Raw genomic sequence first — 26,448 nt, forward strand, 5'->3', positions numbered from 1 at the left:
AAATTTCAAATAACGTAAGACATATAACATATTTGACTGATCCACTCTAAATCGCTAGGTACATCTTATCGAGAAGGTAAGTTATCGGGAGCTTACTATAATAAGCTATCTAGATTTTGTATCAGCTGTATTTGTACTTGCATCGTTCTACCTGTACTTATGTAAATATCATGCAAAAGTCAGGCTAGAGCAGCAATTAATATGTAAAAAAGATGCCAACTGTAGTCCCTGTAATCAGCCAAAGCCACTGTTACGGATCCGGACATTTCATTCAATATTTAATCGATCTCGATTGGCCGGTCATGAAAGTTTTGCTGATGCCTATCTTTTTTATACCTATAACACTATTTCACGACAGTTTCATGCTGTTAATCAGTGCCAGACCTTTTAATGTGTACAACTGATTCGGTAAAAGAAACACGTACCACAGAGTATGTTTCAGGACGCTTTCATGCTTGTGCCTAGACAATTACCAGGATATATATATCATATTTTTGTTAGCTACTATAATATTGCGCAAAGCCTCAAATTTCCCACACTTTTTCCCCCAAAAGCCCACACTAACATCAGTCATGCACAGAAAGAAAAGCACATGAAAGCGGTAGATGGTCCTGGCACACCATTACTTCGAAAAAGGCATTTTACTGAAGAATGTGGTAATTTATAACAGAATAATTTTAGATTTGTTCAGCAATAGCATGCAGACGTCTCGATTTTCCGTTTTTCGCACGGTCTTATATGAACTATTTTCCCTCTAGTCGTTTAGGCTAGAGATATAACTCAATATATAGTCGGTATCTCTAGGCTTAACATAAGCTATAGCTTGTGCTAAATCAGCTAATAGAAAAGGCGTCGATTCCAAGTGTCGCTAAAAAATATATTATACAATTATTTAAGCAATGCCTAAATCTGAAAAATTATCGAGCGTAAACGGCTACATATAATATTTGGTTCGTGTGTACCTATAGGATTCGTGTGTAGCTATAGGATTTAATAAAAAAAAAATGTATTTTTTACAGTGATGTTGTCACACCGCAGTACCACTAGTTTGCACTAGTAACATTAATATGATCCAATAATGGTTTTTAAGATAGGATTGGCATGCTTTTTCAGCTCTTCTTTTTGCTCAATGATCCGCTTAAGTTTCTGGTCGTAGTCCAATGATTTGTCTTCCATAATGGCGTCACATTCTTTGCAGAATTCCTTCATCAGCTCTTCACAGTCCTACAAATCCAAAACACAGTGAAGTACAGTGTTGAAAAAAACGTTATGTGTACCTAAAAACTAGTATTTATTTATTTTTTTTTTATTTATAAAAAAGATTATCTCTAGTTAGCTCACTTAGTATTTGATATTTTCAACAAGTTCCCGCACTAACCGTCAGCTACCAATAATACTGCTTTCGCACATCATCGCGATTTAAATTTAAACACCTCTTGCCCAAAAACAAAAAAGTTTGTTTTTAAGTTAAAGCCTTTCAAAAAATATAACTTTATATTCGAAGGGGAAAATTATTTGTACTGGTGAATTTTTTTTGCGAATGCCTATAGAAATTTAACTAGTTGATTACTGCAAGTTACCTTAGTTAATTGATCCTGTTTAGCCAATTCGACAATGTGGTCCATCGAACTAAATTGAGCCAGTTTCGCCTTTGCCATTGAAATTATGTCATCCGGAAGTTCAGCCAGTTCAGCAACCTTTGAGGTTTGTAAGGGACATAAATATTGCCTGAACTACATTTTATTGACTATATTGAACATAAATAGTGTTGAATACAGATTCAAGATGCGGATAAGAGAAGCTGCCTTTTTTTGCAAAATTAAATTCGGAAATTCATGTGTAAATCAAAGTGAGCTTCAAAGCTGATTGCGCTTGAAAAGCAAGTTCCTTCTTGGAGGAGTATGTATTGACTAGTTAGCTTGTAGTTTACATTAAGGACAACTAGCGTAGTAATTTAATGTTTCCTACAAGAATTGGGAAAAAATCTATTGTTATCATTGCAACCAGCCAAACTCTTGAAACCCTCAAAATAGGAGAGGATCAGTTTGTATACTTCATTATATTTCTATTTAATATACAAATTGTTAAAGAACATGATCGTATTACCTCAATGCCAAAGCTCTGATGGCACGGTCCAGGAGCCACCTTGTATAGAAGGGTAAGTGCCTGGTCTTCAACATGCACACTCACGTGGGCATTCACCACGCCCTGAACTCTGGACTCTAAAGCCGTGAGCTCATGGAAATGTGTGGCAAAAATTGACATGCAACCGCTCTGGGCTAGATTTCTGTAAAATTATACAAAAACCAGCCCTTCATATGTTACAGCTAGTAGCTTACGCATGCCAACAGTTGAGTGACAACTAAATAACACACCCTTTAAGCTATTTGTCTGTGGCATTTTCAGAAACTGAAACATAGAATAAAGGGCTTAAAACGGGCAGCCATTGATTCAGATTCTACGCGAACTCGACCAGGCACGTTACAGAAATTTAGCTCAAAACTAAAACTTAATTCTAAGTTTTACTTTTATTCTAAGTTTGTTTGTGTAATTATCACAAATGTAAACGTGGTTTTTATCGTGGAGTCACAATGGAAGTTGTGAGTAAGTTGAAACAAAATTATTCTGGGCATTAGACACCTTGGTTAAGCAAAAAATGACAACGGAAGAAATCCGAAAATACTGGCTGACCATTTCCTCAACTAGATTGTTTTGATCCAATCAATTACATAGGTTAACTAGTAACTGTCTCAATCAATATATTCAGGTTCGAGCCTTGTTCTACTACACGTCAGATACGATTAAATAAAGAAAAAGCTAATTACTATCCTGAAAAAATAAAGCTTCGCGCTTTGGGTACCATTGGTAACAACATTTAATTTGACGAGTCGCTACTAAATCTATTGTTCTGTTCTATATGATACAATAAGAGTCATAATACTAAACGCATCCCGCGCTTGTCACGTTTCTTGATAATGGCATAGTGGTAACACTAAGGAAAGGTAATTCGAGCTTTTATTACATCGAAATTTGCATTATGGGCAAAGAAACTAATCTGTTTAGAGTAAGAGGGGCACTAAAACGGCAGTCAGATGAGAAATCAGGGATCCGCAAGCGCAGTGGTAATACTCAGTAGGCCGAAACTACACTTCGTTTGGTAGAATTCCCCCCTTTCATGCAACGTTCATATTGTAAATATAGGAACTCAGCCAATTGCCAAGTCTGAAAATCGAGCGAGTGAATTGATGCCTGTAGGCGCCTGTTGTCGAAGCATTTAATTTAGATTACACTGACGTTCATATGCGGCTTGTAAACAAACATGGCCAAGATCACTAAAGAACGGCTGGAACAAACGGCACTTGATGAGATTATGAAAGACACAGCGAAACTCACGAAGCGTGCCTAGGTAATCGGCGCGAGCAGCTGGAGAGCTTTAATCACGGCTAAACGCCATTGTTATGCAAAACACCCTTCACAGTATACGAAGCGACCACCGCAGCGAGAGATTAAGTGGGATGAGAACTCACTACCCAAACGACAAGGGTATAAATGACATTTTTAAATACTCCGGGGTGTTAAAATGTTCATTTGAAAAGGAATTATTTCATCTAATGATCTACATTACATATGGGGGGGGGGCAATACGCATCGTGAATGCATAAAATATTCCCATAGCTCCGAATCCATGAAGCAAATAGATGATTATTAGCCTATTTTTTGCGAAACCCACTAGATATAACTATGAATTACGTGATAACGGCCGGAGAGAAAGATTTTCGAGTAAAGATTGTAAAATGATGACGGTAATGTATCGTAGTCACCAAGGTCAAGACAACTTAGCCACGAGAAAAAAAATAGTTACGTAGGAGCGACAGGCAGACAGAAAATTATACTTCATGCTACAAAAAGCACCGTTACTAGACACCCTGACGATTTTCGGTATTACAGACGCAGTACAACCTCAATGAGATCTGAAAAGGATTCGAGTAACAGCAGAAACAGGTGACCCCGGCAATGAACAGTGCCGCTTCGCCATCGACGAGCGAAAAGGCGAAGAAGCCATTCCGCCAGCCGAAGTGATAGTGGTGGTAAGAAACGGTTTGGTAAAGAAGACTTTCACAGGAACCAGAATGGGCGACAGATCGAGGAAGACAGTACGCGGAAGGCAGTACTGAAGAAAATTCACACAGCAAGGCATGCTCAAGGACACCTAGAGATAATGTGATAGAAGAGAAACTCTAAACTGAAAAAGAGTGAAAGTGCGAAAGAGGATCGACATCAGAGGCGTCGGCGTCACGACGGTATGGTAGCATTAGCAAAAAGTGCGACAGAAAATCTAGCAATGGATGAATTCTCGAAGGGAGACGCGAAACGACAAGCTAGCACTTCGTAGGGAGCTAACAAAGATTTATTAACTAGCCCTAAAGCGGGCCATGGTGAGCCGTTGATGGCGCTTTCAGAAATGCGCGCGTTCAACAATGTCCCGAACTTGTATTCTCTCGCAATCTGTGATCGTTTCGGCGATTACGTTGACCGAGTCAATACAAGCCACCCATAGAAAGCTGGAATGTAGTGTAAATATAAACGTAAATAAAAAAATATATATTAAAAAAAATAGCAGTACGCTGATCTCACCAACGCACCAATAGTGGTCTACATGTTCCAACTTACACTACCCGCAGGACCTGGTTCCTTTGTTTTTTTTTTTATCAACCAGGCAACAAACCAAATGATTCAAATCCATTTGTTTTTTTTTTCTACATAATACAACTTTAGAGAGCAACTACGATGCCTTCAAACATTACGTAACCCATCGAGGTGGGTGGTCACGCCATATGGGCATTTGCGTCCTGATCGATTGGACAGTAAACAGCACGCAATATGAATGTGACCTGTGAAATACTACTTTATAGATTCATACTATGTATATTATTGCGAGGTGGGAACACCGCTATTCAGTTTACTGACGTCAAGTATATAGGTTGGGCCAGACAAACAATTTCAACACATATTCTGACGAACTATTTGGTATCTGGTCATCCGCATCGCTTTATTTGTTTTTACTCATTCGAAGCATATCAATCACATATGAATACTTAAATTAGAAGGATATTTAGTTATTTCGATATCGCGCTTCTAGAAAGCTCGTAGTAAATGTATATATAATCAGTATCGAAGGTATAGTTACAAATACATTGTAAGTTGAATGAATATTAGTGTACAATGCTACGTTAGTTTCACTGTGATCACCAGCCCACTTATTCAGTTTTTTTTTTTTAGCATTACGACATTCAGGAGAGCGATAACAGCTTAGCGTATTTTTTTTCCGTATTGTTCCATTATTATCGCCTTAAAAACTGCTGAGAACAAGTATATTTAGCTTAATTCTTACACGAATAATTAACTTGCTGTGTCTGTAGTAAAACTTGAAGATCTTAGCGAATTTTCGAAGCACGAACGATTGTAAAAGCTTTTAGAATCTATTTTAAATCGGCGAATTTTCAGATTACCAGTGGTGGCCTGGACACAAGTAAGTAAGACATAGGAAAGACCTAAGTAATTTCAAATATTCGGTACGTACGAAGCAATAGCCCACGCGATCCCAAGTCCATCATATGTAGACGTTCCTCGGCCGAGCTCGTCAATAAGTACTAGTGATGCGTTAGTGACTGTACGAAGAATGAATGCTATTTCGAGCATTTCCGCCAAAAACGTAGAAACACCTGCAACGCCAGTTAGCCAAGTGAAGATCCTTGTATAGAACGCAATATTTCAGTCAACTCCGCATGGACGTAAAGTCATCAACGAAGGTGTGCAGTCTTTTTATCGCTAACCAGAAGGCGACATTGGCTTTGTGTTTGCACTAAAAAAGGACCAAGCGAATTCATTAATCGCCTAGCTGGCGGCTCTTTTTTTTCTTTTTCTTTATCTCGATTCGTATTGTAGAGGTATAGCGAATATGTCTAAATCTAAAAGTTATGATGGAACCAACTACGGTTTTATCTACTTGATCTACGTCATTTTGTGACTTATGCGTAAGCGCTATTTTATTGCTATTATATTTTATTTATTTTATTGCTAGTATTGGGTTTGTATAGTAATTACTTACCGCGGACGATAGCATCCCCGGCGCCAACTCGTGTTAGCACTGCATCTCGAATAGCTATTGTCGCCTCATTACACGGCACGAAGGAACCCATTTGAGCCATTACAACGCAGACGGCAATCTACCTCAAAAGAAGCAATCCGCCGTGAATAGCAACAGCGATAGGTTACATCATAGTTTTTTTCCTAGTACACGTGGTTTTATTCATTATCCCATATACAACCAATAAGCTAAATCTGCTCAAAAGTAAGTTCACTTTTAAAATGTCCCTTTTAGCTGATCACCTACCGATCGCATATAGGTCGATTTTCCACCCATATTTGGTCCAGTCAAAACGTGAAAGTGCTTATTCTGACGTTCGAAGTGCACGTCATTGGCCACAAAACTGCCTCGTTTTCGCTCAACTAGTGGATGACGGACTCCTTTAAGGATCAGTTCCTTGCCTTCCGACTCTAGGATCTATAATGATTGATCGAAGGCAAAATGAAGAGGTGAGTGAGGCTACTTTCTGTACCCCTGTAAGTCAGTAATGATCAAGCACAAAAGTTCCGATGGGCGTGGCTACGCAGCTTAACCGGACAAGATCTTCGGACGTGAAGCCAGAGTCCGCCAATTGTAGTCGTGTCCTGTGGGAAAACTTCAATCGTTTCGTGTTTACTTACATTGGGGCGGACAAAATTTCCATTGACGGCGGCCACAGAAAGACCAACAACGGCGTCGAGCTGATTAATGACTTCTGCCAAATGGTACAACGGCTCAGCGTAACCAGCTGATACCTGTATCAAAACCACATTTCAACTGGGTCAGTACAGAGTAGACTGACTAGATTTAACAAGACACTATGCTATATAATAATATCAATATCTGTAATAATCTATGTTATGTAATTGAAGCTAAATGTAGAACTAATCCAGTTTACATCTTACATCAATTATGTCTCCAACAAGAGTTTGCTGCATGACACGATAGTCATTCTTTAACCGAATGTAATCCCCATTCAGCTCCCGTAGCTGACGATTCACAAACGAGATTCCCTGCTTTTTTACGTCGATAATATCAAACGATTGATTATCTCGGATTCTCTTTTCCTCCTGCAGATCAAAGTGATAAAGCATGTTTAAGCCACGAGTAATTTGGCTGCACTATGTTTTCTACAGCAATTGTCGAGTACATTATTAGCGTTACGGTTGGCTATTAGTGATGCGGGATCGTAGATGTCAACCATAGCGAAACAGCGGATTAGGTCTTGTTCCTCATAAACTGTTCCCGTATTTAGAAAAACAATTCGCAAGTCTAACTTGAGTCACTTAATTTCGGCATATGCGTAATAACAGAATGTCATCCAACGAATTGGTATACCGAAGTTAGTATAGTTCAAAGGTCAATTTTTCGTGCACCATGAACACTCCCAACAACACGGTACATACAATGCCTACGATAACACAGTCTCTTTGTTCTGAAGAAAGAGGCTTTATCTTCAATTCGCAGACTGAGTCTGACCTTATTGGTTACGCGGAACACGAAGCCGCCATCCAGACCCTGATCCAGCTTGAGGACGCGTCCTTTCTCAACGCGCATTTCGCAAGCGACTGTATCCCACAGCTCCTGTAACCTCTCCTCACAGCCAACGATTTGCTCGTGGAGCTCCTGTAGAGCTTCGTCGAATGAGGGTTGAACCAGGTATTCGCGTTTAGCCTCGGCCCTTTCCACATCAATGACCTAATTAAATGGCAATAGCAATTCATCAGAATTGACGTGACGCCCAACTATAAATTTACGGTTGCCAGTGTTCATGCAGCTGGCACATAAAAATATTTTCTATACTCGAAGAGAAGTTCACGCTTGCTATTATGTAAGAAAAAACAAGCCTAGTACTAATTCATGCTTTAACGCACATATATGTATGGTATATATTTGTACCTGTTCTATCATTTCGATAAATTTTTCGAAATCTTCAACAGACACCTTCAGCCTCTTGACGACGGCATCCTCAAGACTGCCGCAGTTTGTCTCCCCGAGTGCTTCGACTACGCGTGGTACTGAGCGAACTTGAAACCAGAACCGATTCACGTATATATAGGTCACAGAAGGTGTTTTCACAGGCTTTCATCTAATAAACGGGTTTCTTGCATATTCTAAGACACACTGGAAGCTTGAGGTAGGATAAAAATTCAAAATAGAAGGATCGTACCACAGAAATATCTGGCAAGATCTTCTAAACTCGGTTTTAACAGGCTCAATACCGAAAAAAACGAAGTTGTCTTTTTTCTTTTCAATGAAGACACTTTTTAGTTCTAGATAGACAAAATTGTTTGTTCGCAATCGAGAATCACTTACCGATTGTGTAGAGCTTATAGAGATCCGCGAGACGAATTTTTTTCATGTGGAGCCGTTTTGCCATATAACTGAGATCAGGGAACCTTCGAAGCAGGTCGCCATGCAAGGTAGATCGAATGCTATTATCCCGGACGAAGCATTCGACCATATCGAGCCTTTCCTCTAGAGGTTTATAGAAAGACGTATAATCCGTAGACTGTCCCCCACTGAATCGTATTAAACGCAATATATCCACGACGCTACAACTTTCTATTTGTAAGTTTAACTACTTCATTGCTCACTTACTCACTTGTAGACTCAATGTCTTCAATTCATAGGTAGACTGCGAGAAAAGCCAGCAACATTTTGATAAAGTGTACGCTTGCCTGTTCGGTTCATCCTTTATTATGAAGGAAATACTATACTGCGTACATGCTTTGCTTTTTTTTGTAGTAATATGCACAAGTTATTTTCTACATATGTATTAAACCCACCAATTTTGGCCTTATCGAGCAGTGGCTGTTTCATCCATTCGGCAAGCGTTCTCTGACCGCCCGGAGTACGAGCCTCACAGAGAAGGCCATATATCGTGTCCTGCTTTGCCATGTCACCAACCGGAAGCAGATTGAGGGCTTCTACAGCTGCTGAATCGATACGCATGATCTGATCAGGTCGTAGTTCATGTATAGTGAATTGGCCGAATGAGGTAGGTGTCGACGCCAAATTCAGATAATTCAAAAGAGCTGCTAAAGGCCGTCTTGCAGGTTCCACCTTCAGCTCCGCTGTAAAATACAAGACACGTATCACAAAGCAGTCAATATCGAGTGTGAAAAGCTCACAATGAGAACACCGCACCGCTTTTTATTGAGAGTAGACCCTGTTGTACGAAAAAAACGGAAAGATAAAACAAGGCCGTTTTAATGGAGGATTTTCTAGATCACATTCGGGTATAAGCCACTTTGCCAAACACATAGTATTTTGCAATTTCTTCCATACAGGGGATTTGTATCAGATTCTATGACAATCACAAGACTTCGAGGATTAAAGACTGTCACAACAATGACTCAATTAGTGGAAAACGTTCTTAAGAATGTAGGCTAGCTAGCCTTTACTAATAAGGCATCAACCCTTAGTGACTTTTGAGTTGTTTAAGTACTCACGCAAGATTCTGATGTTTTTAGCTTGCTTCCTTGCGAACTTGTAGATTTTTTCGATATCTTGTTCCAGATTTTTGTCATTGAAGTGCTCGTGACCCAGCTCATGATAAGCTATGTTATTGCGCTTAAGCAACTGGGTCACCCTAGGAAATGACTCAGTTTTGGTCGGTATTAACATCTCTTTCGGACTAATCTGGACGAGTAACACCTAATCACCACAACAACCACATATGAAAAAATATATCAATACTTCAATAAGTAATTATTCAACTCGAGAAATCGAGGATTATTTAAACGGATTCAAAATGACTAGACTTTGTAGATACGTTGCAATCTTGAAGACGCGGTGTAAAAATTACTGATATAGGGATCAGTGGTTGCCCTTATTATGAATTTCTTTAAAAAAGAAGGAATCAATCGTTATCATCAAAAAAAGTTATATTTGTTACACATACTAGAATGAGCTCGTAGTTATTATCTAATAGTTTTATTAGAACAATAGGTCTGATGTTGATTGCTCCTAGATACTTGTTGAGATATTTACAGGAATCGCGGGACATGCTGCGCATCATAATACAGATTCACGGCATTTCATATGGAGCTAAAAAATTGTTTTTTTTTTATTCATATTTAATGAACGTCGCATTACCTGAAGTTTTGTCAGAGTCATGTCATCGATCAGCTGTGCCACGCGAAGGCTCTGAAGAATGGGCTCGCAATAGGCCAGTCCGACCACGACTTGTTGTCCTCTATTTGTGACGTGAAGAGCAGCAATGCCGCTGCAATGTGTATTGACATCTTCATTTGAATCACACGAAAATAGCACATCTTCAACTTCCACGAGATTCCCGGGGGAGGCGTTTAACGAAACTTGCCATGAGCCGCTAGCAGCATCCTATTCCATTTATTAGAAGAGGGAAAAGCAGATTTTAGAACGAAACCGCAGGAAACCCTGACCCATATTGTTCTCTCTACGCACCGGGCCCATGTTGATGATAAATATACGTGCCTTCGAAATAAAGCTGAAATCGTCCGCGAATTGCCATATGTAGTATTCATACAGGATACATTAGATAAAAATTTTTGAATGCAGAATGATATCCATTAAACTAACCAGCGAATAGACTTCAACTCGATAGGCTTTAGCCAGTAACAGGAATCGAAGGAATTTCTCGTAATTTTTTTGGCTGATCCAAGCCGATGGAATCCCTTGTATTTGCACAATAGATACTTTCAGCAGTTGGGCAGAAGCCAACGATGCATCATCGTCGTGCACGGTGTAATAGTTCTGTCAAGACAACGGCGTTAGTAATTATAATAGTAATAATAATTCAGTTATTATAAATTCGTTAAAATAATAAAACTAGCCACACTTTAATTTCCTTATTGTGTTACTCTATGAAGCCACTTTTTTCATGATGATGTAATGTCTAAGGAAAAATCGAGTCGCGTTTGGTGTTTTTCTGAATAACCTAACTTAAGTATTGTATTACTATTTCTTACCTTGCGTTGAAACAACCGAATCGTTGTCGCCGGTTTCTGAAAGTATGAATCGAACGCAATATTTAAATATTTGGATACATATTTTTTATGCCCTCGGTTACTTTTGCTGTGTGAGCAAATTCGGAATCACCTCCTCGGTGTAGCATCAAGGACCTGCCCCTATTCGGAGCCTAACCGAAGTGGGTTTTGCTGAACCTATCTGGAGTTAATCTAACGAACCGAAGAAATGGAGCAGTAACCATAGCAATAGTTCTCCCATATAATAACCTAGTGGAGAAGCAATTTTTCGTAGTTTGCATGTTTGCTTGTTCATGTTTATTGTGATAAGGCGCTCAAACCTGAGTTACGCCGCTCCTTGATTTAACACATTTGCGAAATGTCATTTCTGTAGGTGTTTGTGTGATCTGAAGGTTTATCCGACATGACGTAGATGATTTATGCCAAAAGAGCAGTTCCCTGCAAACTAATAGCATTCATTTGTTGTCTATTGTTTCCATTCGTCGTTCAATTCTATGGTGTAATGCGTAAAAGCGCATCGTTGCTACATGTTTTTTAATTGTGGATGCCTCTGCGATGTTTAGTGTAGGCGGTGAAGCGACTAACAACAGACGATACGTAACTACGAGCCAACGTTCAGGTTATGCCTTTTCTGCCCGGCAAATCATCGTCCTCATATTTATCAAGGAAGATTGATTGCCGAACTATTTTGAAGACAGTCACCAAAAGTGGCTATTTGAAGTGGCTCATTGAATAACAAAGGCTCAAGAGTTCGCGTTGATGCTAAGTGGTTCAGGACAGTTCATCACCGAAGAATGCCCTGATATTTAAAATTCTGAGCGTCTAGAAAAACAAAATGTCTAGAAAACAATCTCCATAGTTTAGCTAGTATTTTTAGCGTAACCGGATAAATTACAAAATGAATAAAAGAAAAACTTATAGTACAAACTATTCATGTTTGTACACCACTGAAATTACATATTGTTCTATTGACAGAGACACGTTTGTTCAATTCAGAACGAATAGTTTTAATATAGATCGTGTATAAGAGTAGCTCTTTCACAATATTTCTTCTAGCGAAGCTGATTCGATCTTCTGGATATTTGCAAGTGACTACAGTAGAGATTGAACCTAACAGGTTGTATTGCATACTGGCAACTTTGCGGGATTATTTTAAGTGGACAAATTGGTGCATGGTCCTCGTAAGGTTTCACTGATTGAAGGTTGGGAGCTATTCGCCTGCATTCAGATTTCAAGTTGACAGTCATTTCTATAGCACTGGATAAATTTTGGTCTATAGCTGGTATTTCACTATGAGTTACTGTAACAGCGCGATTGTTTACGAGCTCTTAGTAAAGAGCAGCGTTTCACTAGTTCTCAGTTGTCTTGACCACTGTATTGGGTTGTGAACCCGACTGCACAACCCCTTCAATTTAACATCAAAGAATAACAGCACAAGCAAAAAAGGACTACAAAGTAAACTCAAATAACATCATGTAAATGTGGCTAAGCTGTTTCAAGTAGCACCGTTCTCTAGATAAGCATAATATAAAAATAGAGTACGTTATATTATTTGTCACGATGACATATGATCTGGTGGATAAATGCAGATTTAAGTCAACCAAACTGTCAAGTATTTGTCGACAAGTTGAGTCTAGGGCGTTATGTTCTCTCTTTGAAAGAAAGTGTGTTAACAAACTTATCAAGTTGCCTATCAAATAAGAATTGAATTGTAAATGACAGTATGCATCGATCGCTGCGTTATCACCAAATAAAGAATTGCTTTGATGCAATTGGTCGAGAAGTTAGGGTACTGAAGCATGTTGAAACTCGTATAATCCTACCCAGAAGCACCAAAGACGCAACAGAAGCCCTAACTATTGACTAACATTTACACCTTCCAGACACTTGTGTTTCAAGCAAAAATGTGTAGCCATACGGCGAAATGTTTTTACACCGCAGAAGGTTATCGGTGGCACATGTGGCTTAAATAAAAATTAAAAATAAATTAAATAAAACCGATTTTCCTTCTATAAACATGGTCCCTGTTGGAAACTATTCATCTCGATCAAGTAATAATCACGAAAACATTCATACTAACGTTTAAAATATCTCTTTTCCTTTTTTTAGTTTTCGCATACTAGAAATTTATCGGCAAGAATGTTTTAAAGAAGTCAGCTCTGAAGAAGCTACATTTTACGAGCCTAGAACAAATGTATTACAATATTTTTGGGTAAAAGTTGAAGCGATTAACTTTACAACCCAAAAATGTGGGTAGTTGTATCTAGTTAAATTCCGCATAACAAAGCAGTGAATGTACGAGCGGTGCTTATCGTAACTGAAGGTGACTTCAGACGTATCTCTTAGTTAAAACGTTAATTCAAAAACAGGGAAATTGTAAATACTTTTATAAACTATGCATATTCAACTGTTTCAGTTAACGCGACCAATCACATCTATAATTACCACAAATCAGTTGAATAAAGTGATTTTATAAGAATCAAAAAAGCAAGGGTGTCTTCATAATTTTCCTTCATCACAGCAACAAACAGCAGATCGCATACTCATCGACAAAACCAATACTATCTATTGGCACCTTGTTTATTTCTGTATAGCACAATGGAAAAAATAAGATAAGAAAGGATAAATTACTGGTGGAATTCGTTCGATGGCACATGACCAAACAAAATTCTAGTTCGAGTGTATTACGTCAGGAGCACAAAATCGATTCTAACGTCATAACAAAAGGCGAAATTAGTGGTATTCAAAGTAGGCACATCAGGAGTAGGTGATCTTCAGCGGCAGATGTCCATCCCTCCTCCCGCCCGTATCTTTGTGATACAGAGGATTGCTGGCAACTAGAAAAAAAAATTCCGTATATAAGACATTCCCAGGCTATCCCTGTTGGATACCAATGATAATAATTACATAAAGTTTTAATAGGAGAAAGACAATAAATAGCGCTAAATAATTATAATCCTTTAAGTGGGTAAAGGATTTCTTTTAAATATCGTTTTTCTAAGATCGGCTTTTTTTTTAAATTAAAACAAGGCGTTTGTGCTAATATGAAAGCATGTTTGAGGAATTTCCAGAACAGGGAAGTAGTACAAACCTTTGCTTAGCTTTGGCTAACTTATATTATACTCGGATTTATGACAAAAACTTCAAAATAAAGGGAAAAGGAGACAGTAGTTGGACCCTTTCATTGAAACCATGTTTTTAATTATTCAGAATCAGCTGAAACGATTGTGCCAATTTGCGTTTGTTCGCGCAAAATACACGCAACACAATTCGTCTCCTTAGAATCGAGTGAATAACTATATTTGGATAGTAAAATAGAAGTGAACTCAGATAGTACGACTGTTTATATTAAAATTCAGTAAATTTTCTGAGATATATGATGTTGTTTATATGATGATTTAAAATAGGAAATATAATAGTTAACAACAGTTAAATAGGGAAGTACCACAAAGCAAAATTTAAGCAGCCATTTGTATACCTGATTCTCTAAAAACATTTTATAATCACATGTTTTATTAAAAAAAGAAAATTATATTTCCATTAATTTTGAAGCACTTGTAACGGTATAGATAAGCAAGATGCTCGACAGCTAACAAAATCAATGCTCTGAGAATTGTAGATAGTTTCGAGATAGGCTAAGGATCCTTAATAGGTGTCCCAGCCCTTTCGCATATATTGATTCAGCACAGCTTTCAATCAGAATAATAATAATTGTGTTAAACAATAGGTTATGAAAAAATATTAATTCCCTCTACAATTCCCAGCATCAATCAGTACTTAAAAATCTTCACCGGAGTCTCTGAAGATTCAAAATAAGCGACGTTTTTGATGCGGATAATCACCTACGCTATCGTGAATTCGCACGCAAAGTTAATATATTTTATTTAAAGAACAAAAGTAATTCTAATTAGACGTACGACACGAAGTTTCATTACGTTAATCGATCATCCAACTTGTTTTTATTATCGAGTTGATCCTATTACTTCATGCCTTTTCATTGTTTCTGACAACTAGAACTTATGATGTTTTTTCTACTGATTGTAATTGCCGTACGACCTCGGATCAGTCACGTATGGCTTCGTTCGGTCTATATTCCTCATTGCTCACCTACAGATGTAGATCCGATCTATCACAACTATAGCTCATTAATTGTCAATGTATTACATATATGCCTCTCATCAAATCGGCCAAGTGTAATTTGTAATTTGACTATATTGTATCGTCCATTTTTAAATATCCAAGATTACAATTTATACAAAACGACTAAGAAGATATCTAACTTATCGATGTCTCTCTTTTTTTCCATTTCACACTTTTTTTTACATTGAGTATCCTGCCGTTTTAGTAATGCTTATAGAAAGTTGCTAGGCATAAATCAGAAGCCTCTATGGTGATTGCACAGAGGAAACTGCTGTAAAGCTTAATCGATGTGCCTCGTTAAGGCAAAAGTGTACTTTTTTTTGTCTCTCAATCTAATTTAAAACACTGGATGTTTTCGAATCACTAATCTCTTGTTATCTAAACTTACATCATTTATCAGGCATTTAACTTCTAGGCAGTTGCGCTGTGGCAGGGTGAAAATTTTGTTAAAGTCATAATTCATAAATTTAAATTGTGTAATCTATATAACATGCAACGTTAAAAGAGACTGCAACACCTTTAAACCCTTATTTTTACACATGGCTTGCCTCATTCCTATATATATACATAGATCAGAGAAGAAAAAGCCATTCTAGCTCTGAATAGCCTCAATGATTTAATCATTCCTCGATTTGTGTTACTGTCTTTGTTACTGAACGCATTCCATATTGATATATATCCGAGTCTGTTCCAATATAGGGCAATCACAGTTGGTTATGGCATCGCTTCAAAATCTTTCCGTATATCTAATATGCACTGTTGTATTATCTTGCCGCTGTTATCGTCATATTTTACCCTCACAAGATTCATTAAATTCAAATTTTTAAGCTTTGAAGGAAATCTTGTAATCCATCTAACAAAACGTATGTCACATATATATACAATGCCGTTAACAAACGACTGCCTGTAGTGCTCGTACATAGCCAGGTATAAAATATTGTTTTTATATTTACAAGCCTAACGGTCTCTATTTTGAGTCCTTCAAAAGACTCACAACATAAAAAATTGTCCGTCGGCATCTTTCAAATTTGTCTATTTCTGATTCGTGCATTCACATATTCTGTGTACTAAGTACCATTTGTACTAAGTGTACATCTAACAGATTCAGAGGTCTTTTGAAAGTATTATAATGGCACGTTGATCAACTTAAACCAAATATAAATTACGCTGATTCAGTTGTAAGTTAATGGAACTCATCCAGTCCAGGGAACTGATTCTGTTTATTTCTAGGCGCCCATATACATATATGAATATTTGTGGATGTCAGTTCTTTAAACGGATTTTCAAAGAAATTCAGATTACAACGGCTTTCGTCAGAGTGGATCGTACTCAAAACCCACTAGTTACCACTAGTATTTTATCTAGTTTTCTAGTATTAGTCATTGGAAGCATTTTCGTAGTAATTCATCCATACATATCATTATTTGTGCAAAATGTATATCCAATTACGATTGTCTCTTGAAAGCTGAATATTTTGTGAACTTCCTAGACCCTGCTATCGGCTGTCGATAGTAACTAATATATTGCCCTAATTGTCGGAAAACCTATTGAGCGTATAGAATGACACGATGCCGCATTCGAGGAACGAGCAAAATGTTTTATCGTTTTTTATCATTCTATATGGCGTCTTGGAAGTAGCTGCACGGGAAATGCCGTTGGTTCATTTTCCGAATCTACAATAATCTTCGTAATCTTCAAAGACTGCTTGGAGTTGAAGATAGTCGTGACTTTCAGCAGGCCACAGTACGTGCGTTACGACTGCGTAGGCAAGGAAGTCTGCGCAGGACACAATGCCATGAATGAGGTTCTGTTTCCATAAGGATGAGACCTGCGAGGCGATTATGGCTAAGATCGGAAGATAGATAAACCAGCATAGAAGACCGGCTGCTAAATGCAGATAGAAGCGTAGTTTACGTCCATTGTTCTCAAAGTGCATCGTGGATTGAAGTTCTCGTAACATAAATAGCATCAATGCCATACGTACGGCCAGGACCAGACCTCCAGGGTAGGTTTCAAACTCGTCAATTTCCTTGATCGGATCAATCTCCGTGTTCACCCACACATACAAGATGATATGAGCTACAATATATGTTAGCCACAAGAAAACAAGCAGACGTTTTCCAGACACTTCCGAGCGTGTGATCGCGTAACCACGACTTATAACTAAAATTAGGACGACGAAGAACGACTGCGCAAATATATAGGCAATCTCTCCAACCACTCGAAGTGTCGGTAGACCTTCACCGTTCGAAGCAAACAGGATGATGTGCAAGAGCGTTGCTAAATGCGATACAAATTGTAGCAGTACTGCCATAAAGAGTATACGCGTTAACGGGTGTCGCTCCTTGTTGACCTGAACACGGATATGTAGTGCTAACAGGAAAAAGTAAAGACTGAAAAATATAATAGTACGTTGAAGTGAGCCCTGTTCTTCGAACGAGAATTCGTCGTCGAATGCGGTCGATTCATGTGGGTGTCCATTAACAAGGTGGATATCGTAGTCCAGAGTTAAATCATCGTCAGCAGAACTCCTCCAAGTGCAATTTTTTAGATCGCGATAGCACGCCACCAACGTAACGTACCAAAAGCGTGGTGTGTGCATATCGCGAACCGTATACGTGAACTGACTGCGTTTTAGGACACGTGACGGTGTATCTTCGTCTTCACATAGCCGGCCTTCGGGACAGGGCAAAGTCCTGAGGAAGTCCTGGGTACCGTTTGGATTACAGCGCCGATCAAAGGCGTCCTTCTGCAACCGGCTAAACATTGCTGTACACGCATCCTGAAATAGTGTCCGATTGCCCCACAGTGTAAGAAAATGCTCTCGTTCAACAACAACCAATGTGGCTCTAGGAACGGTTGCCGTCGTGCCGTTGACAATTGTAGCAGCTGCTGGCAAATTTTCTTTAATTATTTGCTTTTGCCATTGGCTTTCGCCCTTTGTTTTCGCTGTACCAATACCTGCGGTACTTGTACTAACAGCAACAGTAGTTCGTCCACTGGATGAAGAAATAGACGATTCCAAAATAGCGGCCCTAGCATACCGTCCTCTGCTTGGACTAGTCACATTACCATAGATATATCCTAGCGTATTGACATGATCATGGTTATCCGTTTTTTCGAAACCGAACTTGGCCAACAGTTTAAAAAAATCATGAGATTCAAACCGACCGCGCAAGTGAAGCGCTTCAGTGGAACAGATGTTGGTTCCTAGCAGCAGCAGCGATACTGCCAGCTGTAGCTGGTGAGGCAGCAGCTGGCATAATTTTTGTCTTTTCATTGTTGCGGTAGGCAGCTGGGTCCACAGTAGCAGATGTTGCTGACAGACTTATTTTCTTCTTTTGAGATAATATAGTACCAGCTGTCCGTAAACTTTGCCACTCATAGTAGCCGCCTTCTCACACCCAAAATGGGAACTCGGCGTTTAGCACGAGCAAGGATCCAATCCACATGGTGATGGTTAAACAAATCTTTTTCTTTTTTCATCAATCACTATAACAGTGCCGACCTTACAAACTGGCACTCACGGTCACGACACGTTTACTGCCATATCAAAGCGTCAGCATCACATAAATATCATAGGAGCGGATGGATACACGGCTAAGCGCACGCAACGGAGTCATCGGCTAACAAGATTACAAAGTTAATCGAAGACACAAACTGCCTACCATCAACCCGTCGCGCGGCGTTGTAAACAATTTCGCGCTCACCGAACTACTGATCACTCACTACTACGCTACGCCCGCCATTCGCGATGGCGGTCAACCAGTTGCTACCGCCCCTACTGCATCAAGGTATCAATAAAATGCAAGGGGGCACTCAGCTTACGTTGAGCGGTTGTAAAAGGGCAGCAGTGCTTCTGTGAGCGCCTATTGGACACTATAGAGTGAACCATATCGAACCAGCAAAGGAGCAAGCAAGAGTTCCGTTAGACATAGCAAAAAAACGCTCAGCGTTGTTTCTCAAATAACCAACGACTCGTGTTCAGCAATCGCGCAGAGGAGGCAAATGTAGCTGTTAAAAACTTGCTGTTAAGAAAAACTCGTTCTACAGCTAATGAGCATTTCCAAGAACGACAAAACTCAACAATACCAACTCACTAGTTCGATTGATTCACACGGCGACGACCACCCATTTCCAGTCGCCACGGACAACTACTACTTGAAAACAAAGACTGATCAGACAGACGGACGCTCATTGATCTCAAATACTTGCTAACTTGCTTCTGCCCAGTTGAGGTAACATAGTCATAGCACCCTCCTTTCCTGGAAAAGGGGAGACACCATGACATTACGGGTGTGGTACCAAATAGTACCACGGTCGCATGGGCGCAGGAACTTGGAAACTAGCGTGCGCACACCCGTTACATTGTAGTTTCAATTAACATTTGAGTGAGAAGCACCACGTCAAAAGATGCTGCTAAGCGTACGATAGTGATACAATTTTATTTGAGTTCATATAACAGCGACACTAACATCAAGTTGTTGCTTAGTATAATGATAAGCTTTGAGAACCACGTGGTACACTAACAAAAGAGCAGAAAACGTAGAACAAGCAGGTTCATGCAGAATAATCACAAAGATTATTTATTTATACACTGACATATATTTTTGCTCTAAGGCTTTGCTTTATTATTATTTTCTTTAAAACAAAGGATTCTCAAAGTAGAACTGTTCTAGAAAAATAGCATAAGACAGTTTAGCTCTTTGTTCAAAAGAGTTTTTTAAAAAATCAATCTGGATTGTAGAAGTCTATAAAGGGAGAGATTCACGACTAGTACCTACCGAGGGAAGATTTCCATAAAATTTGATGAAGTTCGTGTCACGTGCCACATCTGAAAGTAAGCCAACATGGAGTTCTTATTAGGACTTCGGATTAAAGAACTAAATAGCGTGCTACAGCAATTGAAATGATCATAGAAATTGCAGTATTTCAGAAATCATTACATTCGCAAGGAAACTGCAATGAACTTGACATAAACATTGCCTTTATCTGGTACACATTACTTTAGTCATACAATAACTATTTACCTATTTCGCCCTACAGATAGGTTGAAAAATTTGTTCATTATCGTCTCATGGTTGCTATGTTTAGACACTGTGTCTTACACAAAAAGTTCGTTAAGCTTGGCTCAAATGAGCGTATTTTCATTATTTTTTACATAAAATGGACAAATTATATAAATTACATACGTCTCTGATCAGTTCAACCTAGCACTTACTTGGAACACACTATCTACAGTCTCTTCGAAGCCTTGATTTATGAGAATTTCGTTACTCTGCGAGGAAAGTTTCTAGGAGAAGCTAAAGCCATGAATTTCGTGTACGAGTAAAACAAATTAATCGTGCACTAAGCATATTGGAGCATAATAGAGCGTGGTCTGCAGTTTCAATGAGTGAATACGGTCACAATAACGTTTATTATATGAGGATACCGTACTGAGTATATAACTGCAGGCTTTGCTTATACGTTCACAAAAATCTTTCTTACCTTGCAATGTCGCGTGTTGGGGTACGTCAACCATTTTTAACAACTTTTTTGCTATCTATAGTTCAATGCAGTTTCGTTCTTCTCCAGCACAATAATCACCATACTTTCACCATTTTATATCCTTAACTAAATCTCAAAGTTTGGAACGGCCTAGACTCTAACCTAAAGTCATTTCATTGAGGTTTTGGCGCCGGCGATACTCTTTTGGACGTGGTACCATTTGGCCGCATGGATGATCTTTGCTTGGAACGGCAAGCATTCCGCATGGTTATGTGTGCCCCCTGGTCTTGTAGATTACAGAGTTTAAATGTGCCCGTGATTTACAGACAGATAGACACGCTATGAATGAATGAGATCTGCATTGTGTCAGCTAGCCACCATCGCCTCCGTGGCGCAATCGGCTAGCGCGTTCGGCTGTTAACCGAAAGGTTGGTGGTTCGAGCCCACCCGGGGGCGTCGAAGTTTTACTGATGGACTTAATATTTATTAAATTATTTTACGTTACAAACACACAACCCATCCAAATCGTCTAATTTAAGAACTCTAGAGGTAATTAATAGACCATACGCATACAGTATTATTCAAACTACCTTAAAAATATTAAAAGGGAATATTGACTTCATTCAACTTTGAATTAAAAGTACATTGCCTTAAATATCACATCAAAACAAGAGCAAGATACGTAGTGGTTCTCGCAATTCTCGCAATCTCTGTTTCCTCTAAACTCTTTATCACCGGGCGAGTGTTACACTCGTTACACTTATTGACCCGACTTTGAATCTGGACTTTTGTGCGTTGAGCTGCATCACGCTGCCTACACGTTTGAATAAGTTTAGCGAACGCCCTGAATCAATAAAAGTAAAAAAACAGGAGATGGCCAAGAACAAAAATGCAGTTCATTTAATATATAATGACTACGAAGATCTGTGAAGTTTTCTATGCATGATTCTTTAAAACGTCAAATTCTCAACAACTAGAAGTTATTTGCTTACTGAATTGCTTTTAGTGCTAAGTCGAGAGGCCAAGATACTATTTTTGTGGGGAAAATTAAATAATAGCATCCACTCAAGCAAAATAAAATTAACAATTTAATAATATGTATAATAATGGAGATGCATCCTGTCAAGCAACACTTTGCGGGTCGAAACGTGCAACTGTTAAAACCACCTTATATAACATTTTATTTCAATGTACATCTCAGTTCTCAGAAATCCATAATTATTCTGTTTCCTTTTAAAGTCTTTCTGAATAAACAATCTTTAATACAAAACTAGGAAACCATCGGAAACAAATGAGTGATTAAAATTACATCGTTGGAATTCAGGAACTAACTGAAAGAACTGCTGAAGTAATATATCAGTAGCTTCAACCCATGCGCATGTATTAAGGTAAGATCATATGCTTACTCCTAGATCCAGAAGTTCAGTGAGTCGAGGGTATTTCTATCCACAGTCGTTCCGGAACAGTCTGCCTCGTACTTAAAGATCGCCTCAATCCAGGCTGTGTTTACTTGTATAAAGATCGAGCTTTCTCCCTCTTAAAAACGAAAGGTCAAGGAGTAAAAAATCAGGTAAGACACAGTATATAGTCAAGATGAAAAAATACATAAAAAGTGACTGTAGCAATGTCAATTTTTAACTTCGCGCATACGATCTTTTTAGTTGCATCTTTGCCGTATAGTCAGCGTGTTCCTCTTTTTTCAGAATTTTACATACAAAACAATGAACTGTTACTAACCTTGAAAGAGAACGTAACACATACATTAGAAATCATCTCAATTGACTCCGTTTAAACTAGAAAAAGTGAAATAATTTCTGTTCAGACTCTGCCATTGGTGTCTTTATGTGCGATTTTATTACGTATGAAGAAGTTATTAGTTAAATCAATAGCTAAGTAGTTAACCTTAATTAAATCTTATATTAATACCATTTCACTACTATTGAAATTCGTATATATCCTTGGTCCCTGAAGTTTTCATTAGACATTAACCTTTGGAATTAATGAACATCTCAGGTAATTAACTAAGGATTCCTCTAAGACAAATTTCACCTACCAAATTCTTACTGTCATGTTTACCTTCTTCCATGATCTTATGAAAGTTCAAAACTCTCGTTTGGCGTTAAAAAAGCCGAACGACTCCCGAAGCAGCTCAACAATTAACAATGATTAGCTTGCTGGGATAAAGCTAAATCTGTTAGTTAGCACCATACCTTAAGCTTTAGTTTTAATTGTCTAACTGAATACTCTTACGAACGCAAAGTTTCAAATTTTTCCGCGCTCACTCTCAGGGGCAGTTGCCCTCTCCACGAACCTTCGGTAGCCCGAAACCACTTTAAAGGATATTTTGTTCCATACGTTGATTGCTTACAACGAGTGATATCCAGGTACATCCGTGACGAACTGCTTGGTTGAATAAATTTTATTCACGTACGAAATCAGTCGCATCGAAATTGTGATCTGTGCTAAAGCAAAAGAGTCTGTCGAAAGATTTCACCAAGCAGCTACCAAAACCACGTTGAAAACACGTGCTAGAACAATCGCTACTGAAATAATCGAGTTCATTGTGTGATCAAATACTGGCCATAGCGTTTTCGCTCTTATCTGTGAACCGCCAAGCGCCTGAAACATATTGAGCTTGCGCACCGCTACACAGGTAGATCGGGTCGCAGTTCATCGTCAAGTGCACTACAACGTTATCAATTGTCAGTATTTCAAAACGCGAATCATTTGAAAAGTCCACGTTATAAGTGATATAGCATATTGAGACCGCTCGTAACAGCGTCGAACACGCTGAAGACTTCGTTGAAGGTTCGATAGCCCCGGCATACTTATGTGCGGAATCGCCGTTGTTATGCCCATGTCCGCTGTTTCCGCTGTGAACTCGATCTTCAATTCAGTCATTTTGTCGAACTAACTTTGATCCCTTTTGACAATTATGGCTTGTTAGGCGCAGCCGATTTGTCGGCGAGCGCGTACACCACAACTGTACAAAGCCTGTGTAGAAACTTCAGCGCGGTTCCCAAACTGGTACCAGCAGGAAGACAAGTGTACACATTGTATAGAAGAAAACGGTAACTTAGTTTTATTGGTATTTACCAATCAACTGTATTGGTTCGTAATAATTAAATGGCAAAATTTATCACATTTTGAAGGAAAGCAAGAGGCAAAACCTGCCGTTTAGCTGAGCAATTTGATTTGAAAACTTATTACAAGTGATACAAATATTTTCATTGGCCCGATAAACAAGCCTTCATTGTGAGGATCAGATAGAGATGTCGAGAGCGACGAAAGTGAAGCACGTGTATCGTGAAGTACTCGAAGAGTTCGCTCTACCCGAGCCTCCGCAAAGCATTGTTAAGGTAAGTCACGGTGAACTTTAAATAGAACAGCTGTTACCAACAGCTCTCGTGTCTGTTTGCAGAAATGGCAACTTGTATCATGTAACGTTAGGATATACTTGTATATACATTTGATTGTTATTGCCAAGTATGTTAAATATTATTCATTAACGCTGAAGGAGGCGAAATAAATTTACTGCGCTTAAAAAGCTTTATATGTCAGGTGCAAACTGTAATCAATGTACCAATCGCCTATTATCAATACATAGATAATAGCACAAAGTAATCATTGTCGTCCAGGTTCTGGGTGGTCGTGGCAACAATCTTCACGAGGTAGTTGACGAACACGGGGAAATGTTCCTCGCATCGATGCCAACAAAATTCAGGCGCAATGTGTGGGTCAAAAGAGGTAAGGATGGATTCTATTAATACAGACATATTTACTCAGGCATTTTCTGTGCTCGAAAAATTCGCCTAGCTTTGGAACCACGGTGACTATAAATCTCATATCAAACACGATATGTTTATATTGTCTTAGGAGATTTTGTTATTGTTGAACCGATCGCCGAAGGGGACAAGGTCAAGGCCGAAATCATAATTATCTTGTACAAGGAACAGATAAAATTTATCAAAGAAGAAGGCAAGTGGCCTGAAGGATTCCTCGAAAAACCGGTTGACGGAGGGGGCGATGACGATAATGATCTCTTCGTAAACTGCAATCGTGTCCAGGTGAAGAAAATAGCTAATATTATTGTAGCTATACATACGTTATTTATATGTAACGACATAAATAATATATGTTATGAATTGAAGACTGGCCATTCTAGATACTGGTTTAGTCAAATATTGTTAGCTCTATATAATATAAGAACAGTATTGTATCTTTTGTTCTTTGTTTGTTATCCACTCTCGATTTTACAGGCGAATATGAGCTTCTTTTTTTTTTTAATATATGACCCAAGACAGCAAAATTAAAGACTTAAGTATCACAGGGACTAAGTACTGATTTTATACACATCTGTGACCGGAATAAACCATATTATATATACATATATTAGTATGTTCATCCATATATATTCCTAATGCCACTAATTATAAAGAAAAATACAATTTAAGCCGACATTTACCTTCGAATACATGGTAAAGCGGAGTTACTGTTACAAAAGTTTGATGACTTCATAAGCGTAGCTCTTCGAATTGTTCCACATTTTCCTTTACAAATTATATTTTCACACCATTACATTCCTCATCACATTGTCAAACGTATTTTCTACTACTACGCAATAAAATGGTATTTTAAGCTATTAGCTTATCATACTCTTTTATTCTTACAGGTGTCTTACGAGGAATCTGATGAAAAAACTTCGGATGAAGACGACGATGAGGACAACAATGAAGACGAAAGTAGCGATGAGGATGTTAGTAATGGGTTTGAGAAAAATTCAGTTTGTTCCGATGAAGAATAATAGCCAAACGCATGGAAACCCGATTGAGTGAAGTGCAAAAGCATTTCATGTTAAATCCGGGTTCCATCTTAATATGTTGAAAACAAATCCTTTTAGATATATTTTTGTGCCATCATATTTTTGTTGCGGATTTGGCGGAACAAATCTTTAATGCTTCACGATGATAGCAGATAATTTTAGTTTATCTAAAATGACAATGTTATGATAATGTCAGTAATGACAATAATAATGGTATCAATACAGATGATATCAGGCGATAGTTAATTGCTCAACTGTTGCAACGCTTTTCTTGCTGCTGCAATCGATGCCCAGATGACGCCACCGTTGAGATCACTAGTCGACTGATGTTGTATCTATGTATGCTACTCCGAAATTATGGTTTGTGACTTTAAAAATAAAGAATAATTCACAACTCTAATAGCGATCGTGTGTTACTTTGACTAGGTTCGACGAATGTGTAGTTGAAGTAGTGTAGAAAGGAATTAAGGTATATATATATATATATATTAATTCATAGCGCTGTTTAGTTAGGTATCTTTGTTTACCTCGTGTATATTCTATAGTTGCACATATCTAGTCGATCTTTCAACTGGATGTACAATCCTATTTCCTCAAAAAATATGAGATTTAATTATAATGAAAGTACATTGTAGCGAATTTTGTTGACTTTAGAAAAAAACGGTAAAATTGCCGGTTCAGCCAGGTACGGAGACAAACGCCCACTCCCTCCAATGATCCAAATCCAGATAAGGCCTCAGCGTAACTAATTATTTCTGTCAATCTTCTTACGCAATTCGGAGGTCGTTCGGAACCCGTAATTTAATTATGGACCATGCAGTATAGCCGAAAATTGTAATAGCTTTGTGATTTATATAGTACAAAAGGCAGGTTTTATAAGTTCGATCATTTGTGAT

General features: G+C 38.4%; 3 protein-coding genes and 1 non-coding gene across 8 annotated transcripts; 2 read left to right on the forward strand and 2 right to left on the reverse strand.

Annotated features, from left to right (window-relative positions):
* Positions 1 to 856: 856 nt before the first annotated feature.
* On the reverse strand, positions 857 to 20,952 carry spel1 (DNA mismatch repair protein spel1). 5 transcript variants are annotated; one of them, XM_022796301.2, is made up of 18 exons: positions 20,731 to 20,948; positions 20,025 to 20,074; positions 11,083 to 11,118; positions 10,694 to 10,867; positions 10,229 to 10,474; positions 9,583 to 9,787; positions 8,917 to 9,204; positions 8,444 to 8,605; positions 8,027 to 8,154; positions 7,607 to 7,825; positions 7,033 to 7,197; positions 6,769 to 6,882; positions 6,395 to 6,565; positions 6,110 to 6,227; positions 5,582 to 5,723; positions 2,107 to 2,287; positions 1,581 to 1,697; positions 857 to 1,224 (listed from the first exon to the last, which is right to left on the reverse strand). In XM_022796301.2, exons 1-18 carry the CDS (start codon positions 20,762 to 20,764, stop codon positions 1,063 to 1,065), a joined length of 2,712 nt encoding a protein of 903 aa, XP_022652036.1. In that variant the 5' UTR covers positions 20,765 to 20,948; the 3' UTR covers positions 857 to 1,062. The 5 variants fall into 5 exon arrangements, 4 of the variants coding, with proteins under 4 accessions (XP_022652036.1, XP_022652037.1, XP_022652039.1 ...); XR_015322837.1 differs by having other exon boundaries at positions 1,139 to 1,224; positions 1,581 to 1,728; positions 20,731 to 20,950; XM_022796302.2 differs by lacking the exon at positions 1,581 to 1,697 and having other exon boundaries at positions 20,731 to 20,950.
* LOC111246543 (integral membrane protein GPR180-like) lies at positions 15,027 to 19,544 on the reverse strand. The gene is made up of 2 exons (XM_022796306.2): positions 19,341 to 19,544; positions 15,027 to 18,022 (listed from the first exon to the last, which is right to left on the reverse strand). The coding sequence occupies exon 2, from the start codon at positions 18,005 to 18,007 to the stop codon at positions 16,901 to 16,903; it is 1,107 nt and encodes a 368-aa protein (XP_022652041.1). The 5' UTR covers positions 18,008 to 18,022; positions 19,341 to 19,544; the 3' UTR covers positions 15,027 to 16,900.
* A 160-nt stretch (positions 20,953 to 21,112) lies between the features above and the next one.
* On the forward strand, positions 21,113 to 21,186 carry TRNAN-GUU (transfer RNA asparagine (anticodon GUU)). The gene has a single exon. It is a non-coding gene; the product is annotated as a tRNA-Asn (tRNA).
* A 1,895-nt stretch (positions 21,187 to 23,081) lies between these two features.
* LOC111246544 (putative RNA-binding protein EIF1AD) lies at positions 23,082 to 25,952 on the forward strand. The gene is made up of 5 exons (XM_022796307.2): positions 23,082 to 23,801; positions 23,978 to 24,089; positions 24,369 to 24,477; positions 24,607 to 24,797; positions 25,403 to 25,952. The coding sequence occupies exons 2-5, from the start codon at positions 24,003 to 24,005 to the stop codon at positions 25,532 to 25,534; spliced, it is 519 nt and encodes a 172-aa protein (XP_022652042.1). The 5' UTR covers positions 23,082 to 23,801; positions 23,978 to 24,002; the 3' UTR covers positions 25,535 to 25,952.
* Positions 25,953 to 26,448: the final 496 nt, after the last annotated feature.

This window comes from Varroa destructor, unplaced genomic scaffold, assembly GCF_002443255.2.
Source record: "Varroa destructor unplaced genomic scaffold, Vdes_3.0 BEIS01000003.1, whole genome shotgun sequence".
Classification (NCBI taxonomy): Eukaryota; Metazoa; Arthropoda; class Arachnida; order Mesostigmata; family Varroidae; genus Varroa; species Varroa destructor.

What these genes read in the sequence shown, in the direction of transcription:
- LOC111246544 (XM_022796307.2), top strand. Translation starts at nt 24,003, where the DNA reads ATGTCGAGAGCGACGAAAGTGAAGCACGTGTATCGTGAAGTACTCGAA. An exon ending in CTCCGCAAAGCATTGTTAAG is followed by an intron (nt 24,090 to 24,368) that starts GTAAGTCACGGT and finishes ATTGTCGTCCAG; the next exon opens with GTTCTGGGTGGTCGTGGCAA. An exon ending in TAAACTGCAATCGTGTCCAG is followed by an intron (nt 24,798 to 25,402) that starts GTGAAGAAAATA and finishes TTATTCTTACAG; the next exon opens with GTGTCTTACGAGGAATCTGA.
- LOC111246543 (XM_022796306.2), bottom strand. Translation starts at nt 18,007, where the DNA reads ATGTTTAGCCGGTTGCAGAAGGACGCCTTTGATCGGCGCTGTAATCCA.
- spel1 (XM_022796301.2), bottom strand. Translation starts at nt 20,764, where the DNA reads ATGGTTGACGTACCCCAACACGCGACATTGCAAG. An exon ending in TTCGGTTGTTTCAACGCAAG is followed by an intron (nt 10,868 to 11,082) that starts GTAAGAAATAGT and finishes TTGTCTTGACAG; the next exon opens with AACTATTACACCGTGCACGA. An exon ending in TGTTCCGCGTAACCAATAAG is followed by an intron (nt 7,198 to 7,606) that starts GTCAGACTCAGT and finishes TTTGATCTGCAG; the next exon opens with GAGGAAAAGAGAATCCGAGA.